Source organism: Populus nigra, chromosome 5 (genome assembly GCF_951802175.1).
Source record: "Populus nigra chromosome 5, ddPopNigr1.1, whole genome shotgun sequence".
Taxonomy (NCBI): Eukaryota; Viridiplantae; Streptophyta; class Magnoliopsida; order Malpighiales; family Salicaceae; genus Populus; species Populus nigra.
In genome coordinates, this window is record NC_084856.1 from 7,101,850 (window position 1) to 7,120,473 (window position 18,624).

Below are 18,624 nucleotides of genomic sequence, written 5' to 3' on the forward strand. Positions count from 1 at the left end.
CCTGTATTGCTCTCGTTTCTGTTTAATAAATCCATGGCACAGAATTCTCCTAATGTCCACTCATGTGTTGATTTTAGGGTGGTTGCTGGAAACTTGACCTTTTTTTCTGTTGAAAGGTTTGAGATATTCAATTCCTTTAAATAACAGGGTGATAGATACAGTCCAACAGGTTAAAATGTGTTTGTTTTTGTGGTTTAATTATGTTTTTTAGAACTTTGAATTTTTATGTTTTAAATTAATTTTTTAGGTGATTTTAGATCATCTTGATATAATATATTGATATTTAAGGTTTTCAAATGAAAATTATTTTTAAAAATAACATCTAACATATTTGCATTTGTATTTGGTCATTCTACCGAACTATTGAGGGTGTTTGAAATTGTAATAACAGTTGCTTTTTAAAGTGTTTTTTATTTTAAAATATATTAAAATAATATTTTTTTTATTTTTAAAAAATTATTTTTAACATTAGCATATCAAAATAATTTGAAAACATAAATAAAAATATATTAATTTAAAATAAAAAAATAAAAAAATTTAAATTTTTTTTATTTTTTTATTTTAAATTAATATATCTATAATCACAATATCTATAAAATACTTTTCAATCACAATATCTATAATCTTTTGACCCGTCAACACTTTGATATCTTGCAAGGGTCTGGCTGCTAACCCAACCCAGGAGGATAAAACCTGAAATCTCTTCCTCTTTTCTCCAGGAAAAGGTGCCTCCGACAGATTCAAAGCTTATGAGATGACGCCACTAGGGTTGTGTTCCGATGCTATAAGACAGCAGCCACAAACCGAAGTTCTCTGCTCCGCTTTCCTTGCGTGATAGATTGATTAGATGGGTGGATAAGTGACCCAACATCTCCTATATTCCTGCTGCATGATCTAACCGTCCAATCAATCTTGATCGTTCAATCTCTCGTTTAGACAGGACCCGTCTTCTGAACCTATCCAATCCAACCAATCAGCCGGCCTCGCAACAAAAAAGACGACATTTTAGGGGGTTTATGCAAGCCTGCCTAACATCAGAATATCAGATTCTTGTTATTTTGGATTGTCGGCGATGGTTCTTTCTAAAATCGGATATTTTGGGATACTGGAACCAAAAAAAAAAAAAAAAAAAAAAAAACCTTTGTTAAATAACATAACCGTAAATTTTTTGACCAAATAGCATAAATAGATTTAATATTAAATGTATATTCTACTGTATAGTTTTACACCTTTAAATATTAAAGTTTACAGCTAAATTCTTTAGAAAGAGTCTTTACCTTATTGGGTTAAATCTTAATCGCTTTAAAGTCTAAATTTTAGCATTGCATTTATTTTTTTATTTTTTATTTTTTTATATATTTAATATCTAAAGGTATATTCTACCGTGTAGTTTTACACCTTCAAGTATTAAAATTTACAGCTAAACCCTAACACTTTAAATATAAAGTGAACAAAATGATTGGTAAAGGGTTTTTGATATTTTGACCAAACTTTAATGGATAATCATAAACTAGTTACAATATCCATTTTTTTTAAAAAAAAATCATGATAAAAATATTATGATTTTTGTCTTTTAGAGAATATGTTTGGAAAACTTTAGGATTTAGTCGTATGCACAAAAACAAAATATTTTGGTTTTTCGAAATGATTTTTTTAATTCAAAGGAAACTGAATATTGTTTATACAGGATCTGTATTTTACAATGTAATTCTATAGCTCGATATTATAAAAAATTATTGGAAAAACATGCGAGAGACCCACTTTAAAATACCCTTAGAAAAATTTGGTTTTTTTAAAAAATATTATTGTATCATTATATTATTAAATCATTATTTAATATATCGAGTTGGGTCGACTGGCCACCTAACAAGCTTCTCACTCTTTTTTTTGCTGGGTTAGACTCGACCCAACCATCTAGGCTATGCCAAACGATCCAGCCCATGGCCTACATGGTTGCTGGCCTGGTCCAGCAACCATGATAATTAATTTCATTCCCTGCATGCAAGAGTTTGCACCATGACGAGGGAAGGAGAAGAAGGAAAAGGAGATAGAAGAGAATTACCTGGTATGGAAGGAGAGGCCAATTAGTCTTATTGTTGACTAGTGGTGGAGTTATGGGCGGAGGCGTCAACGATTGGTGCTGGCGTTGTCTGCTGGGAGAAAGCTTGTGGTAAAGGGAAAGAAGTTCAAGATGGCTGCCTTTGTTGCAGGTGAAAGGATGGGTTAATGGAGGAGGTTGGTCGCACTTGGTTACGACGGTGCTGGGGTGGTGGCGTCTGAGAACACGAAGGAGAGAGAAGGGGGAAGACAATAAGGACAAAAAAACTTGGGGGAAAGCTGGTTATTTTTTTTAATTTTTGCACTTGATTTTCTTCCTGCCCAGAGCATGGAACCGACCCTTATTTATAGAGGGTGGAAGATGGATATTTTGTCTTCAATGGTGCCAAATCTTGACCCTTGATTCAACCCCAAAGGATCTCAACCGTTGGCTCAAAGTGGGCATCATGAACTGTCAAATTTGATAGTTGAAGGCTGCCTGAGTTGACATCTTTGGGTCGGCACCATGACTGTTATGGTGTTAATCAGCAAAAAAGGACTCTACCAGGGTGTTGTTAGATGTTAGATGATCATTTTCGTACAAGTTTTGTCAAATTTGGTGGAAAGATGAAGCATTAAATGCCCCTGAAAAGTAGCCCATTGAGCATTCTTTTCGGTGAAAATTAAAGAAGAAGATGAACAGTAACCAAAATGCTGTTGTTTTGGTAATGTTCAATTTAGTCCCTTCGATTTGTGATTTCTCTCAATTATATCCCTGATTGGCTTCAAACTTTTAATTTTATGTAATTTTGCTCTCGATGAACTTTGATTTCAGCCCTGGATTTCAGCGCCTCTTTCATTTTGGCCTTAGTCTTGGATTTATGCAAATTGACCCTCAATTGACCATTAAACTTTTAATTTTCTTCAATTTTCACCCCTGAATTCATTCAATTTTGTCCCTATAGTTTGATACCTTTTATATTAATATCTTTGGCTGCGAATTTCTTTAATTTAGTCCTTAATTGACCTTACTTTAATTTTCCTGATTTGAACCAATTGACTTTGTAAAAATAAAATTAAGTCTTCTAAAATTTCAATCTTCTCAATTAAACCCAAATTGGGCTCCCAAACTTAATTTTTCATCAATTAAACCCTTAGTAAAAGTAATTTGGCCCATTTAAAGTATAATTAAGTTCTTGCACCTAATTAAATTCTTTAATTGGACCCAAATTAAATCTTAAATATAATTAAATTCTCAATTTGACCCTGATTAAATTAAGTTGGCATATTAAAATCTAATTATGTCTCTAAACTTAATTTTTATGCAGATTTGTCAAGAAATCATTTAACTTAACCTGAAATCGCATTGTTTCTCCAGTTTTGGTACAAAAAGGTACAATTAGGCTCTTAATTTGTCAAATAAATTTCAGCTCAATTTTTTTTTGTATATTTGGTACTCCTTAGCCTGGTTTTTTCAAAATGTTAGTCTTATTATTATTATTATTATTATTTATCTATTATTTTTTATTTTAAAAGAAAAAAGTAAATTTTTAGGAATAACCTAAAAATAGATTATGACAAAAAACATATATTAAATTAAAGGTTCCATAAATAAAATAGATCATTCAACATATATCAAATCTAAAAAGTTACATTGACTTACTATATTTTGAATCTGTTATGCATTTTGCTCATATTGCAAATCTATTAGTGGACGCACTTGCTTGAGGTCTAATGTGATGACCTAACACATGATATCTATATATCAAATCGCATACTCTTCCTTTGAAATCACATGATGCAAAATTAATCAAAACTCAATTTAATTCATGTGATTTTCATACTCAATTGCATGAAATCAATCCTAATTGCATGAAATCAATCCTAATTCAATTTGATACTCAATTGCATGAAGTGGGTGCGATTTCTAGTTGTTTTATAGCGAGATCCACATTTTTAAGGGAGAGAAGAGGGTTGGCCGTGAGGTTTTTAGATAGAGAGAGGTAGGGAGCATTTGTTTCTATTAGGGGATAAGAAGAAAGGTTGTGTTTAACATGCTATGATTCTGAATCGCAATAGGGTAAGTTGTGGTGTTTCTAAATTGTAACTGGGAAAATTATTATACTTCAGAACCATGGCATCTATAAGATGTTGCGTTTTGGAATTGCAAAAAGCTAAAACTGTGCTATTTTATGAAGATTTTTAATTTACTAGGCTAATTTAGAAAAATCTCTAAAATCACAACTTTCCAATAGACTTGCTTTATGTTAAGTTTATGAAAATAAGGTATTTCTTATGAATATCTCATCATACGCTTTTCTAACTTATCCATTATATATTATACTATAATTATTTACTAGAAGAATTTTACGAGTTGTTCCTCACGAAGATAGTTAGAGAATCTCCACTAAAAAAGCAACTTAAAAGAGCCAAATAGTTAATATAGTATTTTGAATAATATAAATATGCCTTTTTCTCCTCTTATGTGCACTCCAATTATGATATTTTAACAACTCATTTATATTTTAACATATTTGATATACAACTACTTTTACTTGTAACTAATTTAATTAATCATGTTATTAATTATACAATTAATATGAATAATTTATTATAATTAAATATAAAATTAATGAAATAATATGATAGTTAAAAGATATAATTTTGAGCTCAAAGTTTAAAATTTTAAAATCAAATTTTATTTATATGAGTATTTTCTAAGGGTGATCATTTTCGATTCGGATCGGTTTTTATAAAAAAAAATAACCAAACCGAATTTTTTTTAAAAAATCGAAACCGGGTCAAACCGACCGGTTTCGGTTCGGTTTTGGTTTTTTAGGGCAAAAATCGGTTCAAACCGATTTAGCTCAGTTTTTCTGTTTTTGGCTCGGTTTGGCTCGGTTTTTTTCGATTTCGGTTCAGTTCAGTTTTTTCAGTTTTATGCTTATAAAACCAAAACCGAACCGAACCGACCAGTTTTTTAAAATTTTAATCGGTTTAATCGGGTTTTTTTCGGTTCAGTTTTTTCAGTTTTTTTCCGGTTTTCTCGGTTTAATCGGTTTTTTGGTTTTTTTGCTCACCTCTAGTATTTTCAATTTTATATTACATCGCCAAAGTTTTGATTTTTAATTTTTTTTTGAAAAGATCAAAATTGAAACTTTGAAAAAATAACCATTAACATTTCAAATTTTAAGATTTCAAAATTTGAAACAAAAGGTACATCTATAAATATGTTTATATACTTAAACAGTTCATTATAAATCATTCTAATTTCAATTTTTATAATGCCTTTTATTTTGATGATGACACTCCCATGTTCACCTTTCAAGTTCTAGCTGTAGTGGTTGTTGGAAAAGAATTGAATCATCAAAGGCAGGGAATAGAGTCCCGTGATTTTATTCTTGATCACAATGTCACTAATTATAATAGAAATGAGTGAACTATGGTTGAAAATCCTAAATTCATTGAAAACCAATTTTGAGAGATATTTAGGATGAGTGATCATCGTTTTCTTTCGATTGTAAATGTATTAAAAGCTTAGAATTTATACTTCAAATAAAGGCTAGATGATCTTGGTGTTATTGGCTTATATTGCTTTTAAAAGTAACTGTAACTCATAAGATACTTGCATATGGTATTCTTGCAGATATTATTAATGAATATCTTTGTATTGGGGAAAACATTGTGATAAAAAGTTTTAGAGCTTTCATCAAAATAATTGTAAAAGTTTTTAGTGATTGATATCTAATGGCTTCAAACAAGACTGATATTGCTTAATTATTATCAAATAGAGAGCATCGTGGATTTTTAAGGATATTAGGAAGCATTGATTGTATGAATTAAAATTGAAAAAGATTTGATCGATCATTTATGGCAACAACATGATGACTAGTATAATCATAACATTTGAGCTTTTAATGTTATCATGATATTCTAATATTTTTATGTTGTTTTATTTTCCTTTTTGATTGTTAACTTTCAAGTTAATTAACCCTGCTTGTTATTGTGTGTTAGAAGAAATTAAAAAAATAATCTTGTGAATTGATATCAATTTTATAACAAGATAAAATCAAACATTGAGTGATATGTTTAAAATAATCAAGAAATTTCAACATTGTTAATTAAAAAACATCAGCCTAAACAACAAATCAATCGTGTTAATTGAAAATGAAAATTATTTTTTTACGTAATTTTTAACTTTATATTTTCAAAATACGCTACAAAAATCAACTCATATTAACATAAATAGATAAAATGTTTTTAAATCTCAATATTCGATTAGAACTGTTTCTTTCCTTGCATTTAATGGGAGCTAATAACTTTAAGAAATACAAGTAACGGTAATAATCAATTGTTGTTCTCGACATATACCAAAAATTAAAAAAAATAAAAGGAGGCCATCTCAAAGATCACCAAAATTATCAAATTAGTGGACCATTCTAATGAAAAGACAAAATTCTACAATAGTAGCATCAACCTAATTTCGATCACCTTTTCAAAGACAAAGATGATAATGATGATTATGATGATCATCGTGATGGTCTCAATCTCATGCATGGTGACTTAGTTCCAAGGTCAATACTATTAAAATTTAAAATTATATCGTGATAAATTTAAATAAAATTTTGTAAAATAACATAAACTAAGTGTCAAAATATTGTTCATCGATCCTCTATCATTAAGCATTGTGAATTGTAATAGAATTTTTTTTTAATTTGATCTTCAATTTAATTTTAATAATTGAGTTCTTCTAAATCCAAATTAAAACTCAATTGCATATTTTTTTTTGGAAGGAAAGGTTGAATTGAAAGTCAAAGGACCAAAGTAAAAAATGATGGGTAAAATAGGTGGTGGCTTTGAATTTCAAACAAAAAAATTATTTTAATTGCCCTCATTTTCGGTTTATAGGTTATTGGTCCCTTTAATTGTCAGAAATTAAATTTTGATTCTAAAGTTTATTTCCTTCATTTCTCAGTTTTTTTTTTTGTGAGAGGAGAGAGAAAAAGGATGCCAAATTCCAATATAGAAAAAGAAAGTGATCGTTAATGATGATTCAAGCCATCAAAAAGGTTGAAATTAGTGTTAATGAATTCAATTTTATGAGGATAATTTTACCTAGGTGTTTTGTTTCCTTCTTCTTTCTCGAGGAGGCAAATCTAACCACGAGAATGTTTTTGAGTTCGAGTTAATTTTGGTTTTTTGAGCCATATTTTGAGATCATTAATAAGTTTATCAAGGTATTTATGGTGTTTTGAGTTAAAAATTGATTGAAAATATGTTTTCAAAGCAAAAAAAACAAAGTCTTATTTTTCTAGTGATTTTTTATAGCTGAATTTTGTAGAAAATAAATGACATATCATCTATTTGAAAAAAAATAAAAATGGATGACATGTTGTCCCCTTTTAATAAATTAAAAACAATAATAAAGAAAGACCTATCATAGAGTGGTTGTTTTATCATGATTGAATAATAAAATAAAATAAATAATTAATTATATGATGAAAGAAAATACATCAATATTCAATTGTAGGATGTAGTTTGCAAATTAGCATTTCAACGCCTAATCAATGCCCCAACAGCTCATACATACATATATATCAATTCACCAACTATTTTGGTTTTATTAGTTAATGAAAGTTGTTGATAAGCGTAGACTATATTGGCGAGGGGTCTGTCGTAATATTGGGATAACTTAATTTGTGTAAATGGGTGAGCTGGTTTCAAAATGTCATTCTCATGTTTTCATTATTATTATTATACATTAATTTTAAATGATACGGGGAAATCACTGTTCTCTATATTAAAAAACACTATAAACTACAATAGTAATTCATAGTATGTTTTTTTTTTCATTTTTTTTCCAACTTTTCCCTCTTTTTTCATTTTTTTTAACTTTTTATATTTTTTTTGCATTTATTTTTTTCTTTTTTCCAAAATTATTTTTGTTGATTTTACTTTTTAAATATTGAGCTGGTTATAAATTCTGCTTTGTAATTTGTTTTCTTTAAAATACTGTGCATTGCTGCAGTGTTTTCCCACATACCTTATTTTATTTTATTTTATTTTTTAAAATTATATTTGTCGATTTTTTTTAATATTAAGCTTATTAAGAATTTAGTTTTGTAATTTTTTTCTTTAAAATACTGTGGATTGCTGTGGTGTTTTTCTACATAGTTTTTCTATTTTATTTTTTTATTTTTCAAAATTATATTTGTGAGCTGATTAAGAATTTAGTTTTGTAATTTTTTTCTTTAAAACATTGTTGATTGCTACATTGTTTCTCCACATGGTTTTTTTTTAATGATTTTGTCCAAAATTATCTTTTTTGATTTTATTTTTTAATATTGAGCTGGTTAAAAATTACAGTTACAATATGTGAGGAAAACACTATAACTTTCTTTGCAAATTACTATGTATTGCTACAACGTTTTTTCCCATATGATTTTTTCTGTTTTGTTATTTTTTTTTTCTAAAATTGTCTTTGTCAATTTTATTTTTTAAATATTAAGCTGGTTAAAAATTGTAATTACAAGTAAATACAAGTTTTTCCTCGCAAAACACCATGGATTGATGCAGTTTTTCCTCACATAGTTTTTTTCCAATTTCTTTCGTGTTTTCTTTTTTTTTTGTAATATTTTTTTTCAAAATTATATTTGTCGATTTTTTTTTCATATTGAGTTGGTTAGAATTTAACTTTGTAATAAAACTTAATCATGTGAGGAAAGCATTATAACTTTCCTCACAAAATATTGTGGATTGCTACAGTGTCTCTCCACATGGTTTTTTTACTTATAATTTTTTTTAAATTATCTTTGTCAAATTTTTTTAATATTGAGTTATTTGAGAATTATAATTATAAGTCATTACAAATAAAGCTAAATCATGTGGGGAAACATTGTACCTTTCATCACAAAACATTATGAAACAATATTTCTAACATGATTTTTTTCCTTTTTTTTAGTGTATTTTGTTATTTTTTCAATACAATTATTTTTTCTTTCATGAAATATTTGTTTAATCAACATCTCGTTATTATTATTTTGAAAACAGATATTGAAGGTCAAAAAAACTCAGCGACTCTCCTCCATATTGTAATATGTGCATGATACGCCACGCTAGTAATTTGTCTGGTCGAGTTCTTCCAAGGCTGCAGGAGATCGTGTAATTGCTCTTCTATTCTTTCCTCTTCTTTTAACAATCTTTAATTAATCTCTTGAGGCTTCGGAGTTTTTGTTTTTCTAGATTGGCTTTTTGATTAAAAATCTATTTATAAGTTTCAAATTCTACACAAATAACAAATTAAACTACTTAAAAAAATCCTAATTTGAATAGAAAATATAATTTTATCAGCTTAACTGGTCGATCGTTCATGCATTTAATTCAACCGATTGACTGATTCTTTTATTTTTCAGAAAAACTCAAAATCTTATTTACTTTCAATTTTTTTTTTTTTACTTTGAATAAGACAATCAATTTGGTTCAAAAGTTCACTTTAAACTTGTTTTTTTTTTTTTAAAAAAAAAGAACAAGTTTCATAAGACAGCCATGACCATGTAAGCAGAAAAGGGGAGCTGATGTAAATTGAATAAGGCGTAGTTGAAAGCATACGTCGGAATTCATTCTTTGCCCCCATGCATGCAATGTCATCAAGGGGGACCTTACTAATTAGAGGGGTCGTGAATTTATTTAGAATTTATGATCATACATGCATCGCGAGACCAGCACCGGCAGCTGAAGAGATTGTCTATATATGAGCTGTACTGAAGAAGTGATCGAAGAGAAATCATTTATTTTATTTGATATTTGCATTAGGCATGAGAGATGAAAAATGCAAGAATTATTTTTTATTAACGTGAATGTTCAAGTCAATTTACACGTATCTCGATTAATTTTACGGATCTTAAAGTTAACAATCATGAATCTTCTACTGATTTAAGGTTTATTAAACTTAAACTAGCAATACTTAAAAAAAAAAATAATTTATAGTTAAAATATAAGATTTATTTGTGACCACGTGCATGCATGTACGTACATGGAAGAGAAAGGAACGCAAATTGGCCTGGTTATAAGATGGTATTGAAGACGATTCATGCACTTGTTTCTACGATTTTTTTATCAAAATGGGTCCTGCCTTGCTAATTTAATATAATTAAAATAAATTATCAAAACAAAAACCAATGATATTAAATAAAGATATTAAATAAGAAAATGTTGATGTAGTTGTTTTTGTCTTGTTACAAGTATGTAATTGGTTTGGCTTGCAGCGCAGCAACACTGCTAAGTGTAAATTCTTTATGCTTTTACGATATAAAAAAGATTGACTTCTTACCATCATCCTTCTCGCAAGTACAAAAGGGAATATATTTTCTATTTATTTTCTTCCCCTTTTCCGTAAAACGCAGAGCATACAATTCAATATTTTTGCGGTCAAGGGACTCTCGAAAGATCATTTTGACTCGTTTGCATGTCTCCTTGATTTTCAATTCAAATTTCAAATAATTAAATAATTGTATTTCCCATCTTGCAATTCTTTTAATCTTTTTTACTCGGGAGATAATAATTGTATATTAATTGTTTGTTCGTCTAATATTATCATATCAAAATGATAAAAGAAATATAAAAAGAAAAAATTTAGATCGATTTCATTTAGACCGCACTCCGAGACAAGCAAACAGGGGCACCTAGAGAAATCTGGGCATTCAAGTGTAAAACAAAAGGAATTGTTCCCCCCACTTTTGTTTTTGTTTGAGGTCTGTCTGGGTTCAAATGAAGGGAGGTTGTGGTATAAAACAATACTCCCCCTACCCAAAGCCATGTTAAAGATGAAAATGATGCCCTCTCATTTCACAGCCTCTCGCATTTACACCTCCAAGCATGGGCAAATGGTCTCTGCATGTCTACTTGGACAACCCACTAAATTGAATGGGCCTCATGGTGGGCCACAGAAAGGTAATTCGGGTCACTCCCTTTATGGTTTTTATCGATGGCACCACCACCATTTCCAAAGCTATACATCAAAATAAAACAAAAAAATAAAATGAAAATAAAAGCTGTGGTTGCGCCCGGGACCTCAAAAAGTAAAACTATGCCTTTGCTATCGTTAACTTGCCGGGTGGATGTGTTTCGTGATTGTTTTTAAAAATATTTTTTTATTTAAAATATATTAAATTAATATTTTTTAAAAGAAGTTTTTTTAAAAAGTTTTGTTTTATTTTTTTAAATTATTTTTAATATTAATACATCAAAATAATTCGGTAATATTAAAAAAATATTAATTTAAAATAAAAATAAAATAATTTTTTTTAATTTTTTTAAAATATTTTAAAATATAAAAAAAATAGTCTTTTTACTTATTTATGATTTATTTATACCGGAAGAATCAAGATAATATTCTCCCCCTTGACGCGGACAGCTAAGGGCAATATTTATGGTTTTGAATTTCAATATCCACCATACAAATATTTTTTATTTTTATCTTTTCTCACCTTACCAAAAATAATTCTGGGATTACAATATATACAGAAGCCTTTAACTCCTCATAGGGCTGATATATATATATATATATATATATATATATATATATATATATATATATATATATATATATATATTACCACTAATTGTTGAAAACTATACATTTTCAAAGATTAAGAGAGTGTTTATTTTTTAGATAGTTTTTATGGTTGTAGTTTTAAAAAAATAAGTTTTAAAAAAATATGGTTAGTTGGATTTAGATATGTATTTGATAAAAATTATGATTGTAGTTTATGTGTAGCAAAAAAACATGTATAAAATATTTAGTTGTGGTTGCTTTTCAAAAATGTTTTTTACTTGGAAATATATCAAAATATATATTTTTTATTTTTTAAAAATTATTTTTAATATTAACGCATCAAAATGATCTGAAAATACAAAAAAAAATTTGAAGTGAAGAAAAAAATAAAAAAATTTCAAATTTTAAAAAAAGTGCATTTGAAATGCAAAAACAAACAGAGTTTTACGAAACTTAGTTAAAAAACATGTAAAACTGCTTCACCAAAATTACATTTTAAACTGAATTTTTTGATAGGCTCTATAATATAAAACATAATTTGATATATTAACAAATACTTAATTATATTTTTTACACCGGAAACACAAAAACTAAGGTTAAACAAACACAACAAAAAACAGGAGAATCATCAAAGCTTTAGTCTATTTTGGTGCTGCATTTTGAATTCTTTTTCGTTTTAGATTATTTTTTTAAAATAATTTTTAATCATTTTGATATAATAATAAAAAAATAAATAAAAAAATAAATATATTTTTAAATAAAAAAATACTTTTAAAAAACATCAAACCAACAAACTTTTTAAAACTGTGCCAGTGGACCACGAGCATGAAACCCAATGAAAATGTCACTTACGTAATAAATCAAAACAACGAGGTCAAACAAGGGTGTAAGGAAAATTACCTGTCGATACTCTAGTGTGGTTCTTAGGCTATTCCGTCACGTCACGATGAAACCAGAGAGGATGAGAGAGAAAGATACTGTGAAGTTTCCATTTTTATCTGTAAAAACTAGACAAAGAGGAGGGCATATTTGTCCTGAGAAATTATAAACGTTCAAGAAAACACGAAAGAAAAAAAAAAAGCTGACCTGGTTTTTAGTATATCTTGCATAGTACGTACTACTATCAACGTTCCCTAGGCAAAAGCCGGCTCATTACTCGTCCCCCCCGCCCCTCTCTCTTTTTCATTTTTCACAAGGCTTTTTTTTTTTTTATTTACAGGTACTACATAAGTAAATAACTCTCTCTCTTCTTCACTACAGTGTCGTCGTCGTATGGTTTTCGTTTGTAAAGATTCCTCCATAAGCACAGAGCATTAAAAAGAGAGAGAGAGTTAAGCAAAAACCAAAGCAAAAGAAAATTGTAGAGAGAGAAATTTATAAAAACTAGTGCAATAACTCTCCGGGTCCGGGAAATGCCCTTCTCTCCGGTTCCGTTTCCTCATAACCACCAAACAACATCAAATGCCCAACCCAACAAATGCTGCCATAAATAACAATAAGAGAGTTTAAAGCAGGAGAGAAATTTGCGGAGAGAAGAGCGTGAGGGGTGTTTTTTTATGTGAGCTACAAAATGCGTGAAGGACTTATCGTTGATGAGGTAACCGGCGTCGTTTCAACCACAAAGAAGAAGAAATCAGGAGAGCTAGACAATACTACTACTAATAATAAGCAGCTAGATAAGGTTATACTACTCGTGGCAGACCAAGATATCACAAAACAAGCAGCTATTCCACCACTACCCATTGTTGTTAGCCGCGCTCGATCCCAATCCACCACCCGCCGTGTCACTCCTGCCACCACGGTCGTCACTGCCAGCAGCTCGTCAGGCACCACTGTAGAAAAGCACCTCCCGAACGGGGATCTCTACATCGGATCATTCTCGGGTCACGCGCCACACGGATCCGGGAAGTACATCTGGACCGACGGGTGTATGTACGAAGGCGAGTGGCGCCGCGGAAAAGCATCTGGGAAAGGGAAATTCTCTTGGCCTTCAGGAGCTACTTTTGAAGGGGGATTTAAGTCGGGTCGGATGGAAGGATCCGGCACTTTTATCGGATCCGACGGGGACACGTACCGCGGGTCATGGAGCTCCGATCGAAAACATGGGCATGGGCAGAAAAGGTACGCGAATGGAGATTTCTATGAAGGGACATGGAAGAAGAATTTTCAAGACGGGCAAGGGAGGTATGTGTGGAAAAATGGGAATGAGTATGTTGGTGAGTGGAAAAACGGCGTCATTTCAGGGAGAGGAGTTTTGATTTGGGCTAATGGGAATAGATATGATGGGCAATGGGAAAATGGAGTGCCGAAAGGGAATGGGGTGTTTACATGGCCAGATGGGAGCTGTTATATTGGGAACTTGAATAATAATAGCAAGGATATAAAAGGACAGCAATTGAATGGCACATTTTATCCTGGGAATGGGAAGGAATGTTGTTTAAAAGGGAACAAGAGTGATTTGGTTTTAACCGCTACAACGACGAGGAAGAGATCGTCAGTTGATGGAGGGCGAGGGAGTGGGATGAATTTTCCTAGGATTTGTATTTGGGAAAGTGATGGGGAAGCTGGTGATATTACCTGTGATATTGTTGATAATGTGGAAGCAGAGATGATTTATCGAGATGGTTTAGGGTTGGATCGAGATGGGATTAGACAGTTTAGAAGGGCCCCCTGTTGTTTTAGTGGTGGAGAGGTTAAGAAACCCGGCCTTCCCATCTCGAAAGGGCATAAGAATTATGATTTGATGCTTAATTTGCAATTGGGTATTAGGTAAGTTTTTCTTTTAAATATTGTTTTATTATATGGAATGAATCTGTGGGCGTTTGCTTTGTGTTTGGTTGCTTTTATGTTGTGTCTTTGTGAGTTGAGATGGGGGTTTTGATTCTGTAATGGTGGGCATTTAATTTAGGTATTCTGTTGGGAAGCATGCCCAGATTTTGAGGGATTTGAAGCCAAGTGATTTTGATCCCAAGGAGAAATTCTGGACGAGGTTTCCACCCGAAGGATCAAAAATTACACCTCCACACCAGTCTTCTGATTTTCGATGGAAGGATTACTGCCCTGTGGTGTTTAGGTATTGCGTTCTCTACTTTGAAATTGCCCGAGCATGTGATTTTTATTTCTCGTTATATTTTGGAACTTTTAAGGTTCGTCCATGCTCTCTATTGCGTTTTCTTTCGCCCTTGATATGATATTCAATATTCATTAATTTGAGCCTTCTACAATTGGTTGTACACGTTTTTTCGACTTGCTTATGTTTTATTCTTTCTTTATGCTATGGTGGTGACCTTTATTTCCCCTGGGTGTGTCAGACGTTTGAGAGAGCTTTTTCAAGTAGATCCTGCTGATTACATGCTAGCTATTTGCGGCAATGATGCCCTTAGAGAGCTTTCTTCTCCGGGGAAGAGTGGAAGCTTCTTTTATCTTACTCAGGATGATAGGTTTATGATAAAGACAGTAAAGAAATCAGAAGTCAAGGTTAGTTGTCCGCCTCATTTACTTCTGTCTTGTTAACTTTGAATTGTGTAATGGTAGAAAACAGTTTCAAAGGTGCGTGAGTGGCAATTGGTAAATTGCTCATGTCTTTGCTTTCACATTTTTTCTTAACTACACGACCAAAAGGCGGGACAGTTGCATTGATTCTGAAGTTTGGTGATCCATGTTCAGGTGCTTATTAGGATGCTTCCCAGTTATTACCAACATGTTTGCCGGTATGAAAATTCACTGGTGACAAAGTTCTTTGGTGTGCATTGTGTTAAACCGATTGGTGGACCAAAGGTAAGTTGAAGAGAAATATTTTGTTTCAACTGTTTTGCTCGTTAATGGAACTTTTTTCCATGTCTGATCATAACGTTTATTTGGAAACCAGACCCGTTTCATTGTGATGGGCAATCTCTTCTGTTCAGAGTATAGAATACATCGAAGATTTGACCTGAAAGGATCCTCCCATGGCCGCACAGCAGATAAGCCTGAGGGTGAGATTGATGAAACCACAACTCTCAAGGACCTTGATCTCAACTTTGTTTTTCGTCTACAGCGGAATTGGTTCCAGGAGCTTATCAAGTAAGTTTCAATATGCTGTATATTTTCTGTTAGGCATTTGCTTCACTGGAATTTCCAGTTGGCTTATGTTGAGTGGCTCATAACATGCCATCTGATGATGACCAGGCAAATTGATCGTGATTGTGAATTTTTGGAAGCTGAGAAAATCATGGATTATAGTCTCTTGGTTGGTCTACACTTCCGTGATGACAATAATTATGACAAAATGGGACTGTCACCATTTCTTTTGCGTTCTGGTAAGCAAGCATCGTATCAATTTTAAAAGGATTGTGATTTTTATGTTTCTTTAGTTTTTTCATCAATACATGTGCTACATGCAGGAAAGAAGGATTCTTATCGGAATGAAAAGTTCATGCGTGGGTGTCGCTTTCTTGAAGCAGAGCTTCAAGACATGGATCGGGTTCTATCTGGCAGGTATATTTCTTGTCTGTGAAATAAAAATGGTTTTTGTACTATCAACTGCTGTCTTGTGAATATATGTATATAAAATATTTGCAAGAGCTTGTGGTTGAGTGTTGTTTTTAGCATTAAAGATGGCCAATAATTTCTGGTATTGAAATTGGCTATTGTCAATGGAATAATTGAATGTGGAGTATGATGTATGGGCTGAAATTGTGGGGGTAATTCAGTAAACAACAGTTGTTTGTGGGGACACATACATGATCCTATGATTTACAAGATAAGAGCGATGCTTTCATTGAACCGTGTTGCTGAATTAGACAAGTCTTCATTCTTTGGCAAAGCTTTTAACTTGGATTAATGAAAGCTTTGTGCTCATGATGGTGCGAACCATTCTTATTCAAGCCATTTAAATTTGGAGCATAAATTTTGCTTCCATGATAAATATTGGGAAGTTTTGATTTGCAAATATTTATTTGCGCATGTTTTTTATTTCATTATGATGAAAAGATTTTTTGGTAAACTTTTTTTACATTTGATGAACTGTGAATAATGTGTTGAAATTCCAACTTGTTGTTTCAGGAAATCTCTAATAAGATTGGGAGCAAACATGCCAGCAACGGCAGAGCGGATGGTGAGGAGGAGTGATTTTGATCAGTATACCCCTGGTGGATTTAGCCATTTGACCCCTTCTCGAAGTGATGAAGTCTACGAAGTGGTCCTTTATTTTGGAATTATTGATATCTTACAAGACTATGATATTAGCAAGAAGTTGGAGCATGCCTACAAATCCTTGCAAGCAGACCCTACCTCAATCTCAGCTGTAGATCCAAAACTCTATTCAAAGAGGTTCCGGGATTTCATTGGGAGAATATTTATAGAAGACAGGTAGCAGCGGCCAAGGATGCTTGCAAGTAAAAAGTGTTGGTTGAATTTGAACTGCGCCTTTCCGTGGGGAACTGATGCGGGCAATGGTTCGATCAAATAATCTGCTTGTTGCAGAGACCAAGCTACTGCAGATTGTGGTGAAGATAGCTCGCCAGGCCGTTTTTGAGGTGGTGCTTTTATGGCTGAATTTTGAAGATCAGCCATAAAGTTGAAGAGGGGAGAGAGGGAAAGTGTGATTCTGATGTCCTTTTTAAAATATCTCGGAGATTTTTGTGGCGACCAAGGATTTTGTGAAGGTTTGAAAGATAGGTATAGGGAACGGGGAAATGTTATTTTTTCCCCACAGAGAGAAGATTCAAAACGGGAGGGGGCATTGGAATAAGAAAAGTGTACAGCTTATAGAAAAGATGAATGGTTTATGGGATTTTTTTGAGGGCTATATATTTAAAAAATTGTTTAAATCACACCTCCCATTAGAGAGGTCCCATGTTCTCTCGCTCTCTCATCCTTGGACTGTTGTTTGTATATAAACGGGCACTCTCTGCAGTATAGAAATGGGGTCATTGCTTTACTTTTGCAGTGAAAGGGAGGCCATTGAGCAGGAAGAGTTAAGACATGAAAAGGAGAGAAAGCACATGAAAGATTCGCTGTTGCTCCTTTCTTGCTCTTGCATCCTTTGTTTATTACCCCTTTACTTCTTTTACTGTAGACATTGAAATAAAAAATAAAAATTCAACACTTCTACTTTTGAAGAATGAGTATTTTTTTTCTTTGATCAACGTTGAATCTCATTACATGACTGGATATCACAGCTCCAAAGGCTTCTCTGTGCGAAGGGTAATTTTACCCGATCACAAGTACATGCAAAAAGATAGCTTTTTTGGCAAGCTAAGAATTCTACGGTCATTGTTCTGCATTAGCAATTAATGGCAGTCAATTTGATGGCAGACACCACACTTCTTGCATCTGATTCAAAAATCACATGTAGCATTCCTTAACGGCAGCCAATTTGATGCCCGTCTCTTTACGCGCTAGAGCTTCAGCTTGTAATCCTAAGGCCACCTTGCATGTCCAAGCTCTGCCCAGAACAATTCTCCCCTTCTATCTCTTGCCACAAAAGCTACTGGATGCAAATCTGTCCATTGTTTGGAGGAATCCAACTATGCTGCTGCGCAAAGACATTTACTTGAACTTGGATCCCCTTGTCTTTTATCCAGAATTTGAGAATCTCTCTCCCATTTTTTTACTGTTATTCCTGGAAGATTGGGAGGGTAATTTAGTCACTTGGAGATGGATGAAAGAGGGGGGGTCATGGGGACTGGAGAGGTCAAAGAGGGTTGCAGAGGGAGGGAGTCCAGCCTAGCTGTAGCTGGGGTCCAACGCTCCCCACAACTATAGGGTTTTGTAGCTCCTTTTGACCTTATGGTTCTCTTTATGGGACCTTCTCGTATCTGATTACTCAGACCCAAGGCACGGGTCTGTGTCGCTGTGAATCCTGGGGCCATGCCTTGATCTCTCGATGATAAGTGCCGCTTTCAAGTTCATCATGCTAATTAAGGTATTATCCAATTGATTTATAGCCGTTTGATTTCTGGAAAAATTCAATCTTACATTTGTTTCCATCTTATTAATTTTTTATAACACAAGATAATAAGATTTTTTGAGCATTTATTCTCACATTTTTT

The 18,624-nt window shown here is 32.2% G+C and overlaps 1 protein-coding gene across 1 annotated transcript; it reads left to right on the top strand.

Moving 5' to 3' along the window:
• The first annotated feature begins 12,780 nt into the window (after positions 1-12,780).
• On the top strand, positions 12,781-17,694 carry LOC133694759 (phosphatidylinositol 4-phosphate 5-kinase 1-like). Its single transcript, XM_062116442.1, has 8 exons — positions 12,781-14,359; positions 14,499-14,663; positions 14,902-15,067; positions 15,257-15,367; positions 15,459-15,652; positions 15,758-15,888; positions 15,973-16,066; positions 16,634-17,694. The coding sequence occupies exons 1-8, from the start codon at positions 13,161-13,163 to the stop codon at positions 16,941-16,943; spliced, it is 2,370 nt and encodes a 789-aa protein (XP_061972426.1). The 5' UTR covers positions 12,781-13,160; the 3' UTR covers positions 16,944-17,694.
• Positions 17,695-18,624: the final 930 nt, after the last annotated feature.